At 30.7% G+C, this 15,901-nt stretch overlaps 1 protein-coding gene across 1 annotated transcript; it reads right to left on the reverse strand.

Annotated features, from left to right (window-relative positions):
• Positions 1-5,136: 5,136 nt before the first annotated feature.
• On the reverse strand, positions 5,137-12,467 carry LOC142638365 (uncharacterized). Its single transcript, XM_075812387.1, has 5 exons — positions 12,183-12,467; positions 11,827-11,903; positions 8,989-9,110; positions 7,313-7,433; positions 5,137-5,503 (listed from the first exon to the last, which is right to left on the reverse strand). Exons 1-5 carry the CDS (start codon positions 12,340-12,342, stop codon positions 5,270-5,272), a joined length of 714 nt encoding a protein of 237 aa, XP_075668502.1. The 5' UTR covers positions 12,343-12,467; the 3' UTR covers positions 5,137-5,269.
• Between the last annotated feature and the right edge of the window lie 3,434 nt (positions 12,468-15,901).

Here is a 15,901-nt window from a genome sequence, read left to right on the forward strand (position 1 = left end):
GTGAGAATTGAACTCAAACTAATTAACCTCAATTATCATAGATGTGACATGATCTATTGTTGTATCGCCCTTTAGGATTTACGATGACAGATGGGCTTTTCTTTCAACTTCTTTCTCTTTTCTTGGAATCAAGTGGAAGTCTTTAAACTTGTTCAATATATCACTTGCTATAATATACCATTTTATTTGTTGAAAACTAATACATTCGTTTAGCTTTTTAGGAAAAAATGCTCATACACCCTCTAAACTTTCAACCACTGGCCAAAAGACCTGAACTTTTATAGTGTCCAATTTATTGATAGGCCAAGAATGTATTGACTCTTTTGGCAAATTAATTAATTAATTAATTATCCAAGTTAATTAATTAAGTCAATTTAACATGTAATAGCGTGGTAGCATAAACAAATCACCAATTAAACTAAATGCAGCGGAAAATAAAATTGACAAAGTGATTTATTTACAAATGGGGAAAACTTCCGAAGCAAAACCCCATCGAGTGAATTTAAGGTCATCACTCCCGAGAATCCACTATTATCAATTACAAGCGGTTACAAGGAAAAGGAATCCCAGTACCTAATACCAACTTACAGTTGAATCCTTACCCCAATACCCAATTGGACTTGTATTGTAGCGGCAATCTCTCCGTTCAATGCACGAATTCTAGTACGTGACTAAACAATGATACACGAATCTCAGTATGTGACTAACGCATCAACTTGAAGAAGATATTGACTGCAAAGTTTTTTAATTCATCAACATGAAGATCAAGAAGCTCCTTGGTCACAAAACCTTTGGCGCAAAAACGTAGTAACTTCTACAAAGAGAAAGATGAACTAGAACAATTTCTGTCTCCGGCCACATTATGCGTGTAACAACAAGTGCAACCACCTAGAGACGGGCCTTAAAATAATCCTTAAAATGCACTTTGCTTGTAATTGGATAGATCTAGGATGAGTTTAGTACTTCAAGAAACATGTTGTTCAAGCCAAGTATTAAAGCCATGAAGATTAGATCAAGAAACAAGTAAAGAAAAGTTGTTCATAAATATTGTTCATAAAAGCTCGATAGATACTTCGACAGAAAATCTATCGAGACTTAATGAAGGAAGCTCGACAGAAGCTGAATCTATCGAGATCTACGAAATCAGAATTTCCACATCTGATTTTCAGCCTATGCTGAAATATTTGTGTAGGGTTTCTTTTCTCACAATTTTAGACATATATAAGGTTTATTTTAAAGGCTGTCATAGTGGGTATGCACATAGAGAACATATGAAAAAGTGACCGAGTGCCTTATTCTCTCTGTAAGAAGTTACAACGTTTTTTGCGTCTTAGGGTTTTGTAACCAAGTACTTTTTGAACTTCATTGTTGATGAAGTGAAGAACTTTGCAATCAACAACAATTTCTTCAAGTTGCTGGAGTTAGTCACGTACTTGCTGGAACTAATTAAAGAAGAGATGACAACCTTGTTTGATTGCAGAGATTACCATATTTATTCAAGTGTAAAAATAATTGGTAGCCCTCGTTATTGTTTAATCAAAAGGCAGATTAATTGACAAAACACAAGAATTTACTTGGGATAATCTAAAACAGATATATGCTTGCAAAAAATCTGTATGATCATAATGAGGAGAAAAATGAGGTGAATTTTAGCCAAAAACACTAGACACCACACATAAAGTGCTAGTACTGAACCTTAACTCGGGATTGTGACATACTAGCAAAAAACTGGTTATTGGGTGCATGGCAAATGAGACAAGGAAAAACAGTTCTACTTTAAAAGTTTACTCAAACTCTGGCAGCCAAACAAATGGAAATTTGCACGAGGGATTTACAATTTCTATGTATGTAAAACCAGTGGTTAATTGGTAGCCACTCTTTTTCTTTTTTGGATTGATCCGACACGGACTTACAAGCCGTAAAGTATATATCCCTTTCCGACCATACTTAGCATTCAATAGTGCCTAACATTTTATTCTCATCCTACCTGGCATAGAGAAAATCATGCCACTGTTCATGCATCATGATAATCAAGTTGTCTTTTTTCTGCCTCATGATGATGATGATGGCTAGAATGTTTTTGTTCTTTCATAGAAAGCGCCTCAGTTTTTTGAAACACTCTGCTTCATTTCTTTCTTGGAAACTATGATCTTAATGGACTTTCTCTCTCTCTCTTTCTCTATCTCAAGTAGGGCAGGATGTGGTTCCCATTCTGACAGAATTTGTTACAATCAATTCTTTTGACGAAATAAATTTCTTGCATATTTGGATCATTGTTTGAAATCCAGCTAGCTAGGCGAAATTCTAAAGGTCTTATCCTATGCATCTAAAAGACTTTTAGAACTAGAATAATAGAAACCAAAAAAGGAACGTGAATGAGAGTAATTATAAAAGTGTTTAAGATGCACGCTGCATTATACAAATATCATTGCTTCTTTTCTTCAAAAAAGAAGAAAAAAAAATGCAATGCCAAGTTTCAATCAAAGATTTCACCTTTTTAAATAAAAAATAGAAATATACCACTTGTTATAAGAAAAAATCACTGTTTTTTTTTTCTTTTCCCAATTAAGTCACATGTGAAAAATGTGATAGATTTCTAGTCACGTACTGAGATTCGTGCAAAAAGGTGGCATTTATATATTGAAGAGTTCAGAGGTTTTGAAGCGGTAGAAGATTTCTATTATAAGTTCATCTACGGGAATTGTAGAGTCTAAGGACAAAAGTTTTGTACTAAATCTGAAACTTCTCTTTATTATAGTTGATTGCTTTTTGGGAAGGTTTCCCCCCTCAGGTTTTTTACTGTGAAACTAGTTTGTTACATTGGTTTTCCTGGGTCATCATATTTTGTCTTATTTACTATTCTCCTGATATTGACATGATATTGATGTGTGTTTGTTTTAACAAGGTTTAATCATGATAAATCTAATTAAAAATTTGGGTTTAAAACTTGTTAATTCTATCAACCAGGGTTTAAATTTCCCAACATCAAGGATATGCGTGTAATCAGATATGGAAATTCTGATTTCGTAATTCTCGACAGATACAGCTTGTGTTGAGCTTCAACATTAAATCTCGATAGATAGGCTTTTGTCGAGATATCTGTCGAGCTTTAATGAATAACACTTCTTCACTTGTTTCTTGAACAGATTTGCATGGTTTTAACACTTGACTTGAACAACATGTTTCTTGAAGTCTTCAACCATCTTAAATCTACCTAATTACAAGTAAAGTGTGTTTTGTCAAATGATTAGCCAATTACATCAAATATGTCCCTAACATTTACTCTTTAAACTATTCACGCCTGCCAAATTAATACATATGTTAGTTTGGTGTTAAAAAACTAATGTTTAAATCACGTGGGAAGCACACAAAAATTACAAAGGTGAATTAGCTTAGTTGGGAGGGAAAGAAAAAGTCAGGTTCAGAGAGAGGAAGATGATGGACTGTGGAACCAGAATCTTGAATTGCCGTGACAGCCTTCTCTCCGGTGCCGGAGTTTTTGTCCTGCAATCGCCTTGCCATTGGTACGCTTTTTTTTTTCCTACTTTGTTTTTCTAATCTCAATCTCCATGTGCGAATTTTTGCGATTTTTTTGTTTGGTTTAATTTTCGAGCTTACCCTTTACACTTTACACTTATCCAAGTGTTTCAAGACTTGTGGTGGATTGCGTAGAGTTGGCTGTGGTGAAATTTTCATTTGAACACAAACTAATTAACCTCAATTTTCATAGATGTGATATGATCTATAGAATTTACAATGACAAATGGGCTTTTTTTCAACTTCATTCTCTTTTCTTGGAATCAAGTGGAAGTCTTTAAACTTGTTCAATATATCACCTGCTATAATATTCCATTTCATTTTTTTTTTGAGAAATAATTACAACATGCTGCTAACCCCACAGTTTGAACTCTTTCCCCCCAAGCATTTTGTACATGGGGAGGTGTCAATTCAGCTACAAGGCCTTTAACACCATTCATTTTTTGAAAACTAATACCTTCGTTTAGTTTTTTATTACAAACCTTATTAGTATATTAATATGAGAATAACATTACTATTGCATTGTGTCGTACGTGGAACACCTTGGCTTTCTATAATATCATATACTATAGTGGTTTTGCAGTTATTGTATTTGTCATGATATACTATTTATTAAATATAAACCCTTCAATGCATGCATTGTAAAACTATAGTCAATGGTAAATATTTAGTCACATTAAAATTTTCAATTTTTTTCCCAATTATTTCATCTCTTCTTTCTTTACCCATGTTAATTTCTAACATGTTATCAAAGCCATATTTTCCCCTTTTCTAGTGTGAGATTAGAGTTATTGTTCTTATGACATGCCTTCAATTTTTATTTATTTATTATATATAAGGAAATGAAATGAGAATGACCCCTAAAGTTTTGTAGAAATAACAACCTCCCTCTTGAGCTTTGTTATGAGCATAATTGACATGATGAAATATTTTGCTCTCTAGTTACCTTATTTTTGTGGACTAAAGCACCCTTAGTTAAGCTATAACGTTCTTGATTTTTTTTTAGTTTATTGATTTCTCAACTAAATCTCTATTTTACTCGAGTCACCCGATATTTACCCAAAAAAACTCGAGTCACCTGATATATATATATATATACCTAAAAATTAAGAACATTAATTATATCGCTTAATCAAGAACGAATTAAGGATAAAATAAACATTTCAATATGTATCTCTTAGTGTTGGGGGTCCACAATTTGACTCCCTACAACCACACTAAAAACAGGCTCGCGTGGTGTGATGTCGAAACTCATAAAAGATTTGAGTGTGTTTTTCTCATTATCAATTGGTTTGCGGTGGAATGACACAGCTTACGGTCCGACACTTAGAATTATCACAAATATCAGTGGAGCTGGCATTTATGCAAAACTTTGAGGGTGTGATCCCCTATAATTTCCTAATGTCATATGACAATATTGTCTACTATCAAATGAATTTATTAATGTCCCTATACAGTAAACCTTAGTGAAGTTGTTTGTTGAGATTTCTAGGAATCTGGTGGGTATTCGAGCAGATTGGAGAACCTTTATGACTAGTAGTTTATTATAAATTCTCTACTCAGATTAGCTAACATCCACATATATATAGTTTAGATTCATACCCATATAAAAACTTCAATTCCTCATTTATGTCATATTTTAATTAGTTTTCTACTAACAGTCTAATTCGTATTAACATACTGAGAGGATAAATACAAACAAAGAAGTGTATATCTAATCTTGATAGATACTTTAGATGGTTAGATCCAAGTTTATGCTACTGCTCCCAAGAGAGTGGAAGTGGGGAATGTTTATGAATTCATTTAAGGAACTAGAATCAGGAATGTTATAATCAGTTAAAGGCCAGAACTCTCTCTCTTCTACACTATGCATCGCTGGAGGAGCCGAGGATAGTGAGAGCTCACAAATTTCATCACGTCCACTGGTTTCATTGGACATGCTACAAAGTAAGCATGTATTTATATCCTGCAAAGATAATATGCATGCATGATAATATTAATTACTCCATATGAAAGCAAGCAATGAAGCTCATAACGTGGCATAGCATGCATGTACATATACAAAATGAACTTAGCATGCATGTACACATACAAGATGAACTTATTTGTTTTAACTAGTGAAGCTCATAACTTGGCATAGCATGCATGAACATATACAACGGATCATGTTCTTAATTTTCTATGATTAGATGAACTTACTTGTTTTAACATATTTAGTTTATGTCACGACTAAATGGGCTATATCTTAAAATGATTAGTCTAGTCACAATGAGCAAGAAAAAACACTAGTTATACATGTAACAATTGAGGTTCTTTGTAATTGTTAATAAAGCTTAAATCAAACCATTATATGTTTGATATGGGGCTTATTACATACCTACACAACACACACTTAATCAATATCCAATCAATCTGAAGCATAACAATTTATTTTATTTAAAGTGTAGAAATATAATATTGTAACTAAAAGGAACTGAGACTTTGAAACAATTGTACCTAAGAAAGAAGAAAAATGAACAAATCAAATTAATTAATCCCATTGAATCTGCTTTATTATGAGATCCTTGACACAGGACAACCTTTTGTTCTTCATTTTCTTTTCATGAAATTTTTTACAATTTTTTTAAAATTTTAATTTTTGTTAGGTAAATGATAGAATTAAGTTTATGAGGTTTGTTCCATTAAAAAAAAGTTTATGCTGTCTGATTAGAGTTTTAGTAGCAAGGCCACCTCCAAAAACAGTTTTTTAACTCCAAAGTCGCTTAAACACTTATAAACATATTGATATGGGATTAGAAACGAAAAAGTTAATTGTATATTTCTTTTTCAACTTTTGATATTTGTTTTTAAATCTTCTTTATATTGTGAAATGTTTCACTTTAATTTTTATACTTTTAAAATTGTTCCAAAAATGTCTTTAATTTTTATACTTTTAAAATTTTTCCGAAAATGTCTTCATTGTTTTCTAATGGATGAAAAATGATAGGGTCAGCTCTACTGTGAATCAAGCTGCTCTTGTGCACAGTCTTGTGCTGTCAAAGCTTGTCTAATTTGGAAGTTAGTAAGGGTAATTTCTTATGTGGCAGTGGTAGTTAATTGTAATTGATGTGGCAATAGTAATTAGTTAAGTTAGTTAGATTTAACTATTCATAAAAAAAAAACTATTCATAACTGATTGTATAACAGATTTAGGGGATTAGATAGAGCTCTAAGAATGTAGGATCACTTGTAAAAAATCATCTTGAAAAATACTATGTAAATACTCTCTTAATCTCTCTTTGTATTCTGACTCTTTAGGAAGCATAGTTTTCTTGAAGAATCACTCAAGCTATCTCAATTCTATAAGAATCAGTGGGTTCTTATAATAAAAAAATACTAAGGTAGCAAATAAAACTCATGCTACATCATTAAAGTGACGTTGGTTTCAATAATTTTGTTTGATATGTTAGTGTTTTACACCGTCAAATGATGGTAAAGCAATTTTGAAACATTTTAAAATATAATAACGATTTTGAAACAAAGACGACTAAATATGCAATTTAATCAAACTAAAACCATGGTCATCCTTGAAGGTTCTAGCACCGTATCTTATAAAATTTAATGTCATTAATTTTCTGTATTAATTATCAAATGATTCTTCAGTGAGTGGAATCACATTTCTCTTCTACAGTCATTGCTCTCTCTCTCTCTCTCTCTCTCTCTCTCTCTCATATTGTGTGCATGCATGTGTGTGCGCATGCCACGCGTTTATGTCATCCAAAGGTTTAGAGTATACCTGATGCTGATTGCTAGTTTCTTCGATTGTTTGTAGAAGCCTGTTGCTGTCTTCAGAAAAGATTTCATGTCCAAAATCCCTGCTGTCATATTCCCCTTTTCTTAACTCATCCCCCAATGGTCTGTAGAATATTGAGAAAAAAGAAGAAGAAGATATAATTTAATAAGAATGGGGTTGTTTTTCCTAATGAGTGCATTATCTGTAAGCTGTCTTTTCCTGATCTCTCTCTCTCTCTCGAAAAGTCTCTTTACCAATTCTAATAGATCAAGGTTTAGTCAAGTATTGACTGAGGAAATGGACAAAGTAACAGGTGGGATTTATTTAAAATGCCTCCATTTTGACAGGACATTAAAATAAATTAAAATTCTCTATCTAGGTAGTATGTTACTATCTTTTGCAGCCTATGGAAGAGGTCAAAACTCCATAGATATATGCATTATTTATCATAACCCTTTCGTATATAGGAGAGAAATAATCAACACATCATGGAGAAAAAAAAAAAAACTATTTTTTTCTGCATTATAACATATCTGCTACAAATAAAAATCATATATATATCATAAAATACTAAAGATCAACTCCAAGTTAATAAAATAACTTGTGAGTTGACTAAAAGCCATAAATTTAAATATATTCCAAATGCACCGGTTGAATGTTATTAAGCCACTGTGTGTTTGGCTACCATATATACTTCTGTATATGCTAGTTAAAGAAGGTCAGAAGCAACTGTAAGTGCCTATTTTGTTTCCCCAAATTACTGCCAAATTAATGATCTAGTTGTACTTGTACATATCAATCATTTTCAAAAACACGTGTTTTTTTGAATTTTATCGTTATTTGTTGATTGACATGCATTTCAGAAACCCCATCTTATAATCTCCAATAAAAACAAAACCCTATCTTATACTGTCTGGAGCCTAGAAAACTTTATAGGGATAAAAACACACCCCAAAAAGAAGAAAAAAAAAAAAAAAAAAAAAAAAAAGGAAAAAAAAAAAGGTGAGTAGCACTACTATTTATCGAGCTTTGGGAATTGTCAAAAAACTCCCTACTATATATTTTGACACTCCAGAATTTTCTATTTTGTAATTTAATATAGGGAGAATGAGAAATTTAAACCTTAAATTACAAATATCAAAAAATTTTAACCAATTGAGTTATAAGTTTCTTGACAACATTCTACCACTTGAAGTTTTGATTTATATATACAACCATTTATGTGTCATCATATGTAGATTAAGTCAAGTAGCTTAGAGATATTATATGTTTTTTTATGAGAAGAACTAATATTTAAATTCCCTGACCAATTATTGTAACTACTAGAGTTATAAAAAGATCAACGGAGTCAAAACACATATTCCAAAATAATGCTCACTAAAAAATAATAATCTTAATATCCCAAATTTGCTTAGTATGAAATAAAAAAAGAAAAAGGAAAGGAATTCCTGAGTTTTCAAACGTGTTGACACCGGTATTATTTTAATGCAAGGATGTTGTGCGTACTCATTGCCATGAAACCCTCGAAAGAAATTGTTTCCTCAGATCCTTTGCCAAAGAAGAATAAAAACATAGAGACAAAATAATTGCATGTGAATATGAACAGCTATTCCAGCTCTGTGGCCGAGAGTTGCGGCTAAAATAATTGCTAAAACAAAAGTATGGTCAACGCAAATTACCTCTGAGGAGAGCAAACAGACCAGGTTCTGAGATCTTTAGAATGTGCCGTTCTTTCACGTAAGTAGTGCTTCGTTGGAACCACTAAACTGATGTTACTACGATCCTTCATGCTTCTATACATCTAATGGTAGAGAATTTATTGAAAAAAATATATGAATATATATATTATTGAATATCAACATGCATTATCGGGTAATGTAATTCAATAAAGAAAGAAATATACCAAAATGCAAGGATCGATTTATGTATGGACTATCTAATAATAGAATTATAACCCATGAAAGATATCTAATCCCTCTTTATTTTATATATAGTTACAATAATGTGAGAGGAGGATTAGAATTATAGTTCTCCTAACAATGTCATAGAACTTTAAAGCTCTTGACATGCCATTTAATTATCTCTTTATATGTATATAGAGAAAGAAATTAAAACTCCAACACAAACCGTGAGAGTTTATAAGGCCAAAACACTTGCATGTACAGTTCTACCATGATCAGCTTACAATTTTTGCGTGCAATACCAAATTCTAACAAGGCTTATTGACAATTATTTTGGATATTGAGAATTTTTAGTTTTGAGAGGTGTAATTTGTGGAAGTTTACATTTTTGTTGTTTAGATATATTTGAAATATAAAACGTCTACTGTATTGTAAAAACACTATTTTATGACAATAAATTGTAACTACATTAAACAATAATAAGCACAATTGTTTATTCACTATAGTTTTAATAATTTGATCATCATTGATAATTTTTTTAATTGATAAAAGCACCCTTGAACATATATAAACTTCTAAAAGGGGTTAAAAAATTGTTTTAAAACTAGCTACATATATGTTTAAGAAATAGAAAATTTGAAAGGTGAATTTTAAGTGTCACATTAGTATTTATCACATCTACAAGACATGCAAGATTTGATATTTCTTAACCTAAAATGACAGAGTTAAAACTTGCAATACATGGGAATTGTAATTATTATCGGAAATTTTATCAAACAAACGAAATCATTTTTACAAATCCTCTGCAATTAACAATTTCTATAACAAATTCCAACGTAACAAACACACCCCCATAAATTTATTTTAGCCAATTGTTTGAACACTTGAGCTAACTTTTAAAATGAAAGAAACTTCTCTAAGACATTTTGTAACAAATCCATCACTTCTCTTAGTTAAATCCCTAACTTTAATTGACATCTTACATATTAGACTTTTCTATTAACTCAAATTGTTATTGTCTATTGAATCAATCACCAAGATGAGAAACTCTCTTCACTATATATATATTTGGCATATCAAAAACACATAAGAGAAATGAAGACAATACAAGAGTTGAACGATTAATTAACTTTCTATTTAATTGAATTATATTTTAAAAATTAAAATTTGTGTTGATGCTATTGTTATAATGTTTTATAGTTACAAAAATATTTATATTTTATGATATATATACTTTTATCCTTTAAATTTTGTTTGATTTGTTGAAGATTAATATTATTATTGTGAGTTTTAATTAGCGCAATTTATAAAATCTCTTCTCGTTATATAAAGGACTAGGCTTCCGATACCGTTTATACAAAAAAGAACTTAATTAATGTTTTAGCTCAATGATAAAAAGTAATCATCCAAAAACAAACATCATAGATTCAAATCCTATTGTATCTACCACTCAAAATAAGGGTAACATTCTTGTTTTTTATTTAAGAAAACATTATAAACCTATGCGAGCACATCAATTATTATTGGTGATTTTTCACTTAATACAAAATACTGTCCTATTATCCTTTGTAGAGTATGATTAATTTTTTTTTTTTTGAATTTAAGTGAAAATCCATGCACATGTTTAGACTTTCATCTTGGATTTCTTATTTCATGATCTTACCCCCAATCCATATGATAGCCTATAATCATATTTACGGCTAAAAGTTGGATTCAATGAGTCAGCACATGTCATTGTAGAATATAAACAATGATATGCAACAAAAAGGAAAAGAAAAGAAGGAAACATGTAAATTCACTGAGAGTAAGGATTCAAACCTTGGTGATTGCTAATAATGAAGAAGAAAAGTATGTTAATAAAACTTGGTTAGGGACTAAACCACCAGCCCAAGCAAGTGGAATTATGGCCTATTGGGTTTTGCTTTTGCAGCTTAACTTAGTACCGCCCTTACTTTTTAAGCTTTCTTTTCACAGAGCATACCTAACCCAGCTCTATATTTTAATGCTGCATGATATGTATAAAAAGTCTTGGCCTAATTAATGGCTAGTCTTTTAATAATAGAGACCTATCAGGCTAGTCATTTTTCAAGTAATAGGATTTCAGCTCATTAGAGAGTGCTTTATAGTGACAGGTGGGCAGAGATCTGCCAATTTCCAAGGTGGAAATCACATTCATTGTCATTAAGGCCACATCTATTTGTCATTTGGGAGACACATAAAATTTAAAGAAAATTAGGATGAAAAATGATAAAAAGGTGTCAGCACACAAAGATTGAATAAGATGAATATTTCTTCTTGTAAAGTTGTAATGGAAACTAATTGAAGTTCATCAATGAAAGGTAGAATATCATTGCTTTAATTCGTGCTATTTTAGAATTCTTTTGCTTAAAGTCTGTTAAAATGAGAGAAATTTTATGATAATCCGAATCATTAGTGTTGTTGCCAAACTTACCAAGGACTAACTATTATCAGACAAGAAAGTTTCATGTCAGGCCTAATTCATGAGATAGAATTTTGTTTATCAAAGAGAGAGAATATGATCTGTTTAAGCTTCTCCAATGTTTTGTAGCCACAAATATACATGCTACTACTCAATGGAATTTGAAAATTTTATACCTGAAGATGGCTTTTGACGTGAGAGATCGTCAATCCTTTGACATTCATCATCTGTAGAATGCGTTTTGGGGTTGCTTCTGCAAAACCAAGAATATCAATAAAGTCTTCGTCAGAGAACAATATCAAGGGATATCAATACATCAATATTGATGGGTTTTATTCCTTTCTTTGTCTGGAATAATGTATACATATGCCAACAAAACCCAAATTTAGGGCATCATAAAAAACAGACTGGTTATTTCAAAAAGCTTTGCTTAAATCTTTTTGCACTTTGTTTGCAACATGAATCAGCATAATATTCTGCAGACATAAATAAAACTAGCTAAACCAGAATTGAACCCCCCATAAAAACTTACTGTCTTTGCCACCCAAGTGCTCAACAGCTTCAACGAAGAGATCATGAAGCTCGGTGGTCCACCTCAATCGAGGAAGTTCAGATTTGTTGTATTGCCTTACTGATCCGATTCTGTCTGAATTTTTCATTTTCCGGAGTTGATGAGAAATCAAAAAGCTCATATTACAAGATAATATGGATACAACTACCTTAAATATGAACGCAGCAGCAACCACACAATGTTGAGTCTAAGACCATAGACCTTTTGAAAACAATAAAGGACTTTTTATAACATTCTTTCTCATTTATTTTTATTATTACTATTATCTTCCTTTTATGAGGTCAGAATTTTGAACATTCTTCTTCTTCTTTTCTTTTATTTTTATTTTATTTTTAAGAATATTGAACATTCTATAATACCTTATAGAGTTATGCTAACGGGTGCTCTTAAGACACTGATTAACAATCTATTTAAAAAAAGTTTTGACACCACTTTTATGAGAAATAGAAAAAGCTGTCAAAACATTAATTACTTTTTTTTTCTTTTCTCATAATTTTTTTTAAATGGATTATTAACTATTGCTTTAAGATTACTTGTATTACAAGTAATCGAATTGCTACTTAGAGTAGTTCTTTGCTTAGACTGTTTTTTTTTTTTTTTTTAAAGAAACAGACCGTTTCTTAATTACTATCTAGGAAAGGAAAAAAAAGGTTACGTGAGATTTTCTTATGAACAGCCGGTGTTGCTCAGTCGCTCATTCAAATATAGGGCCAATTACTAATTAATTACTAGCCTAATTAATTAGGCGCCATGGTTAGAGTAATTACTAGACCTTCCTTAATTTGGTTTAGTAAAGAACTAGGTGCATGACTTCCATTCAGTGCGTTGAAATAGAACACAATCATGACAAGTGATTAATTATTTTTGGACAATGTGTTGTGTTTGTGTTTCATACAACACTTTAAACACAATAAACACTACATTCAAACCAAACCCTAACTCGTCACTAACCCATGTAATATGTGAAGAACTTCAATAAAATATGAGATTCTCTTTGTTTTGTCTTTTAAATGTGAATTTAATAATTAGTTAGTTATACAATTAATAGCTTTGGATTTTATCATATCATTTATAAAAAAAAGGATAACGCAAAATTTTAATGGAGGAAGTAAATATAAAATTTTTATAGGAATCCTTATAGAATTTAAGCTCAATAAAAAATTAAACCAATAACATAAAAAAATGTAAGCTTTCAAAAATTTATGCGAGAAAATTAGAAGTTGGCACTAAATGAAAAACTTTGATTTTTTTTTTATGTGAAAAAAAAAAACTTTGATTTTAAATATATTGAAAGGCATTACACACACACACACACACACATATAGGGTTGAGTTCAAGTTATACCTAGTGTAACTCTAAGTAATATTACACCACTCAACATTTTTTAATTGAATGCGAATATTGATAAATTCACCGTTAGATTACATTATCTTCGTATATTTTTCATACTTGCAAAATTTTAAGATGATCAAAAATTAATAGTCATGTCACCAATCAATTGTTAAAATACACATTTTTGTAGTTTAAAATAATGCATAAAAGATGAGTTTATCGATCAAATGGTAAATAGCATCCGATTGATACGAAAATTGACATGCATGTTAAGAACATATAAAATATGTAATTTAACGGTTGAATTTTCAAAATATTTATTCAATAACAAGTTATTGGGTGGTGTAACATTACTTAGAGTTATATCAGGTGTAACTTGAACTCAATCCATATATATATTAGATTATAAATTATGAAAGTCAACTAAAGTTAAATTTTTTGTTTTACAAGAGTTTCATCATTTGAGAAAAATCCATTATGTCATCAGTTTATTCTAAATTACAGGATGTTTAGTGATGGTATCCAAAAGACAAAGAGGTAATTTGTAATTACTCTTAAACAGAACACGATATCTTGTAATTTGCTATAAAATATACTACATCATATTTTGAGCTAAAAAAACTACATAATTTTCGACTTCATGCAGTAGCTTAGACGATCTGGACTTTTCATGAAGAAATCAACTCAACAAAGGTTAATAAATTGATGTTAGCTGCATATTTTAAGGGTTTAAAAAAAAATTAAAATGATAATTAATTATATATGATAGAAATGAGAATTCTTCGGCGTATGGGAGTAAGCCAAGGTGAAAAAGAACTTACATAACTCATTAAAAATGTTATGCGACTAAAAATATATATGAATAGTTTCTTCAATTACTACATAGTAAATTGAAACAAGATTGCTCCAAACATATTTTGGAACCAAATTTTTTTCAAAAAAATTAACTAGATTAAAATCTTCCAAGTGTTACGTTGTCTCCTTTATACCTTTAGTGGGTTAAGATGATCAAAGTCCAATAATTATCTCTATAACAACCCGACAAAGTACCAACCATATTCCACTATATCCCAAAATAGCAATCAAGTTATATATAAAGCTTAGTCTACCTTATAAACATTGATGTTGGACTTAATGCATGCCTACGCAACACATACTAATTCAAATTTCCAATGCAACACACACAATCTAAGATATCACACTCTCGCCAGCTTAATTTTTTAATTTCCTCATTAGAGAACATGTTTCATTGTAGTGTCCACAAGACACATTACACCCATTAGGTTGGTTTTGATACAATTTTTCATAACTTAAGAAAAGTATTAGTCACACTTACGTTTTATCCAAAAAGTATTAGTCAAATTACAGTTAAAATTACTTGTAATTGCTTATATAGCCTAATTTGACCTTATAAACGTTGAATCGGAATTCAATACATGCCGCATAACACTGATCCAATCCTCCAACCCAATTCAATCTCATTTATAAATATTTGAGTTTCAAGTCTTTATTTTTTGTTAAAAAATAAAATAAAATTGCATAAAAAAACAAAGTTTATGGATTGCATAAATTTGGCATGAATATTAATAACTTATAGTATAAAGGTGAGATTTTCAATTATTTATCCAATATCTTTTTAATTATTTTTTTAAGAATAGATTTACAACACATGTAAGTACACGTTCTGAAAAATTCTCATTTTGTCTTCTTTCACTTTATCTCTTTTATTTTATTGTCTCACCTCCCCTTTTCCTTCTATTTCCAAGATTCTCATCTATGAATGCATAGTTGGGTCAGTTCTATATTTCCTATAATGTAAGCAATTCTTATTAACCTCCCAACAACCGAATCGACCATATAGAATTTTCTTTTTTCCTTTTTTTTGAGTAAAATCTTTTTCCTAAGAAAGGCTGTAAAGATAATATTCTGTGTAGTTATTTAAAAAACCCTAATTAAGCAAATTAAATAAATAGTAGAATTTTCAATTTTTTTTAATTTGCACAATGATTAGGTTTCACATATGTATCACGTATGGCAACCCATGTGCTTTAAACCTATGACATGCATCCTTTTTACTTAACCTTGTAGCTGTGGGCATTGGATAAAGAGCCACAAAATGGCAAAGCAAAACAAGTAAGTCAAGGTGTCAATTTATTAAAGAACATAATGGCATCACTTTCTCCAATCAATTTCACGTCAATAAAAGACGGTGCCTACTTTTGGACCCTTGTATCCGTCATTTTGCTGCCGTGTTCAACACTACACTCCCTCCAAATTCAATGTGCAAGAAAAAGAAGGAAAACCCTAGAACTTCTTCAAAGGTGCATAGTAGGTGGACACGTTATAGT

Source organism: Castanea sativa, chromosome 6 (assembly GCF_040712315.1).
Source record: "Castanea sativa cultivar Marrone di Chiusa Pesio chromosome 6, ASM4071231v1".
NCBI lineage: Eukaryota > Viridiplantae > Streptophyta > Magnoliopsida > Fagales > Fagaceae > Castanea > Castanea sativa.

Bases quoted from the DNA above. Each gene is read 5' to 3' on its own strand.
- LOC142638365 (XM_075812387.1), bottom strand. From the start codon at position 12,342: ATGAGCTTTTTGATTTCTCATCAACTCCGGAAAATGAAAAATTCAGAC. The intron at 11,904-12,182 runs GTAAGTTTTTAT...TTGGTTTTGCAG, and splicing joins GCACTTGGGTGGCAAAGACA to AAGCAACCCCAAAACGCATT. The intron at 5,504-7,312 runs GTATACTCTAAA...TTATCTTTGCAG, and splicing joins AAACTAGCAATCAGCATCAG to GATATAAATACATGCTTACT.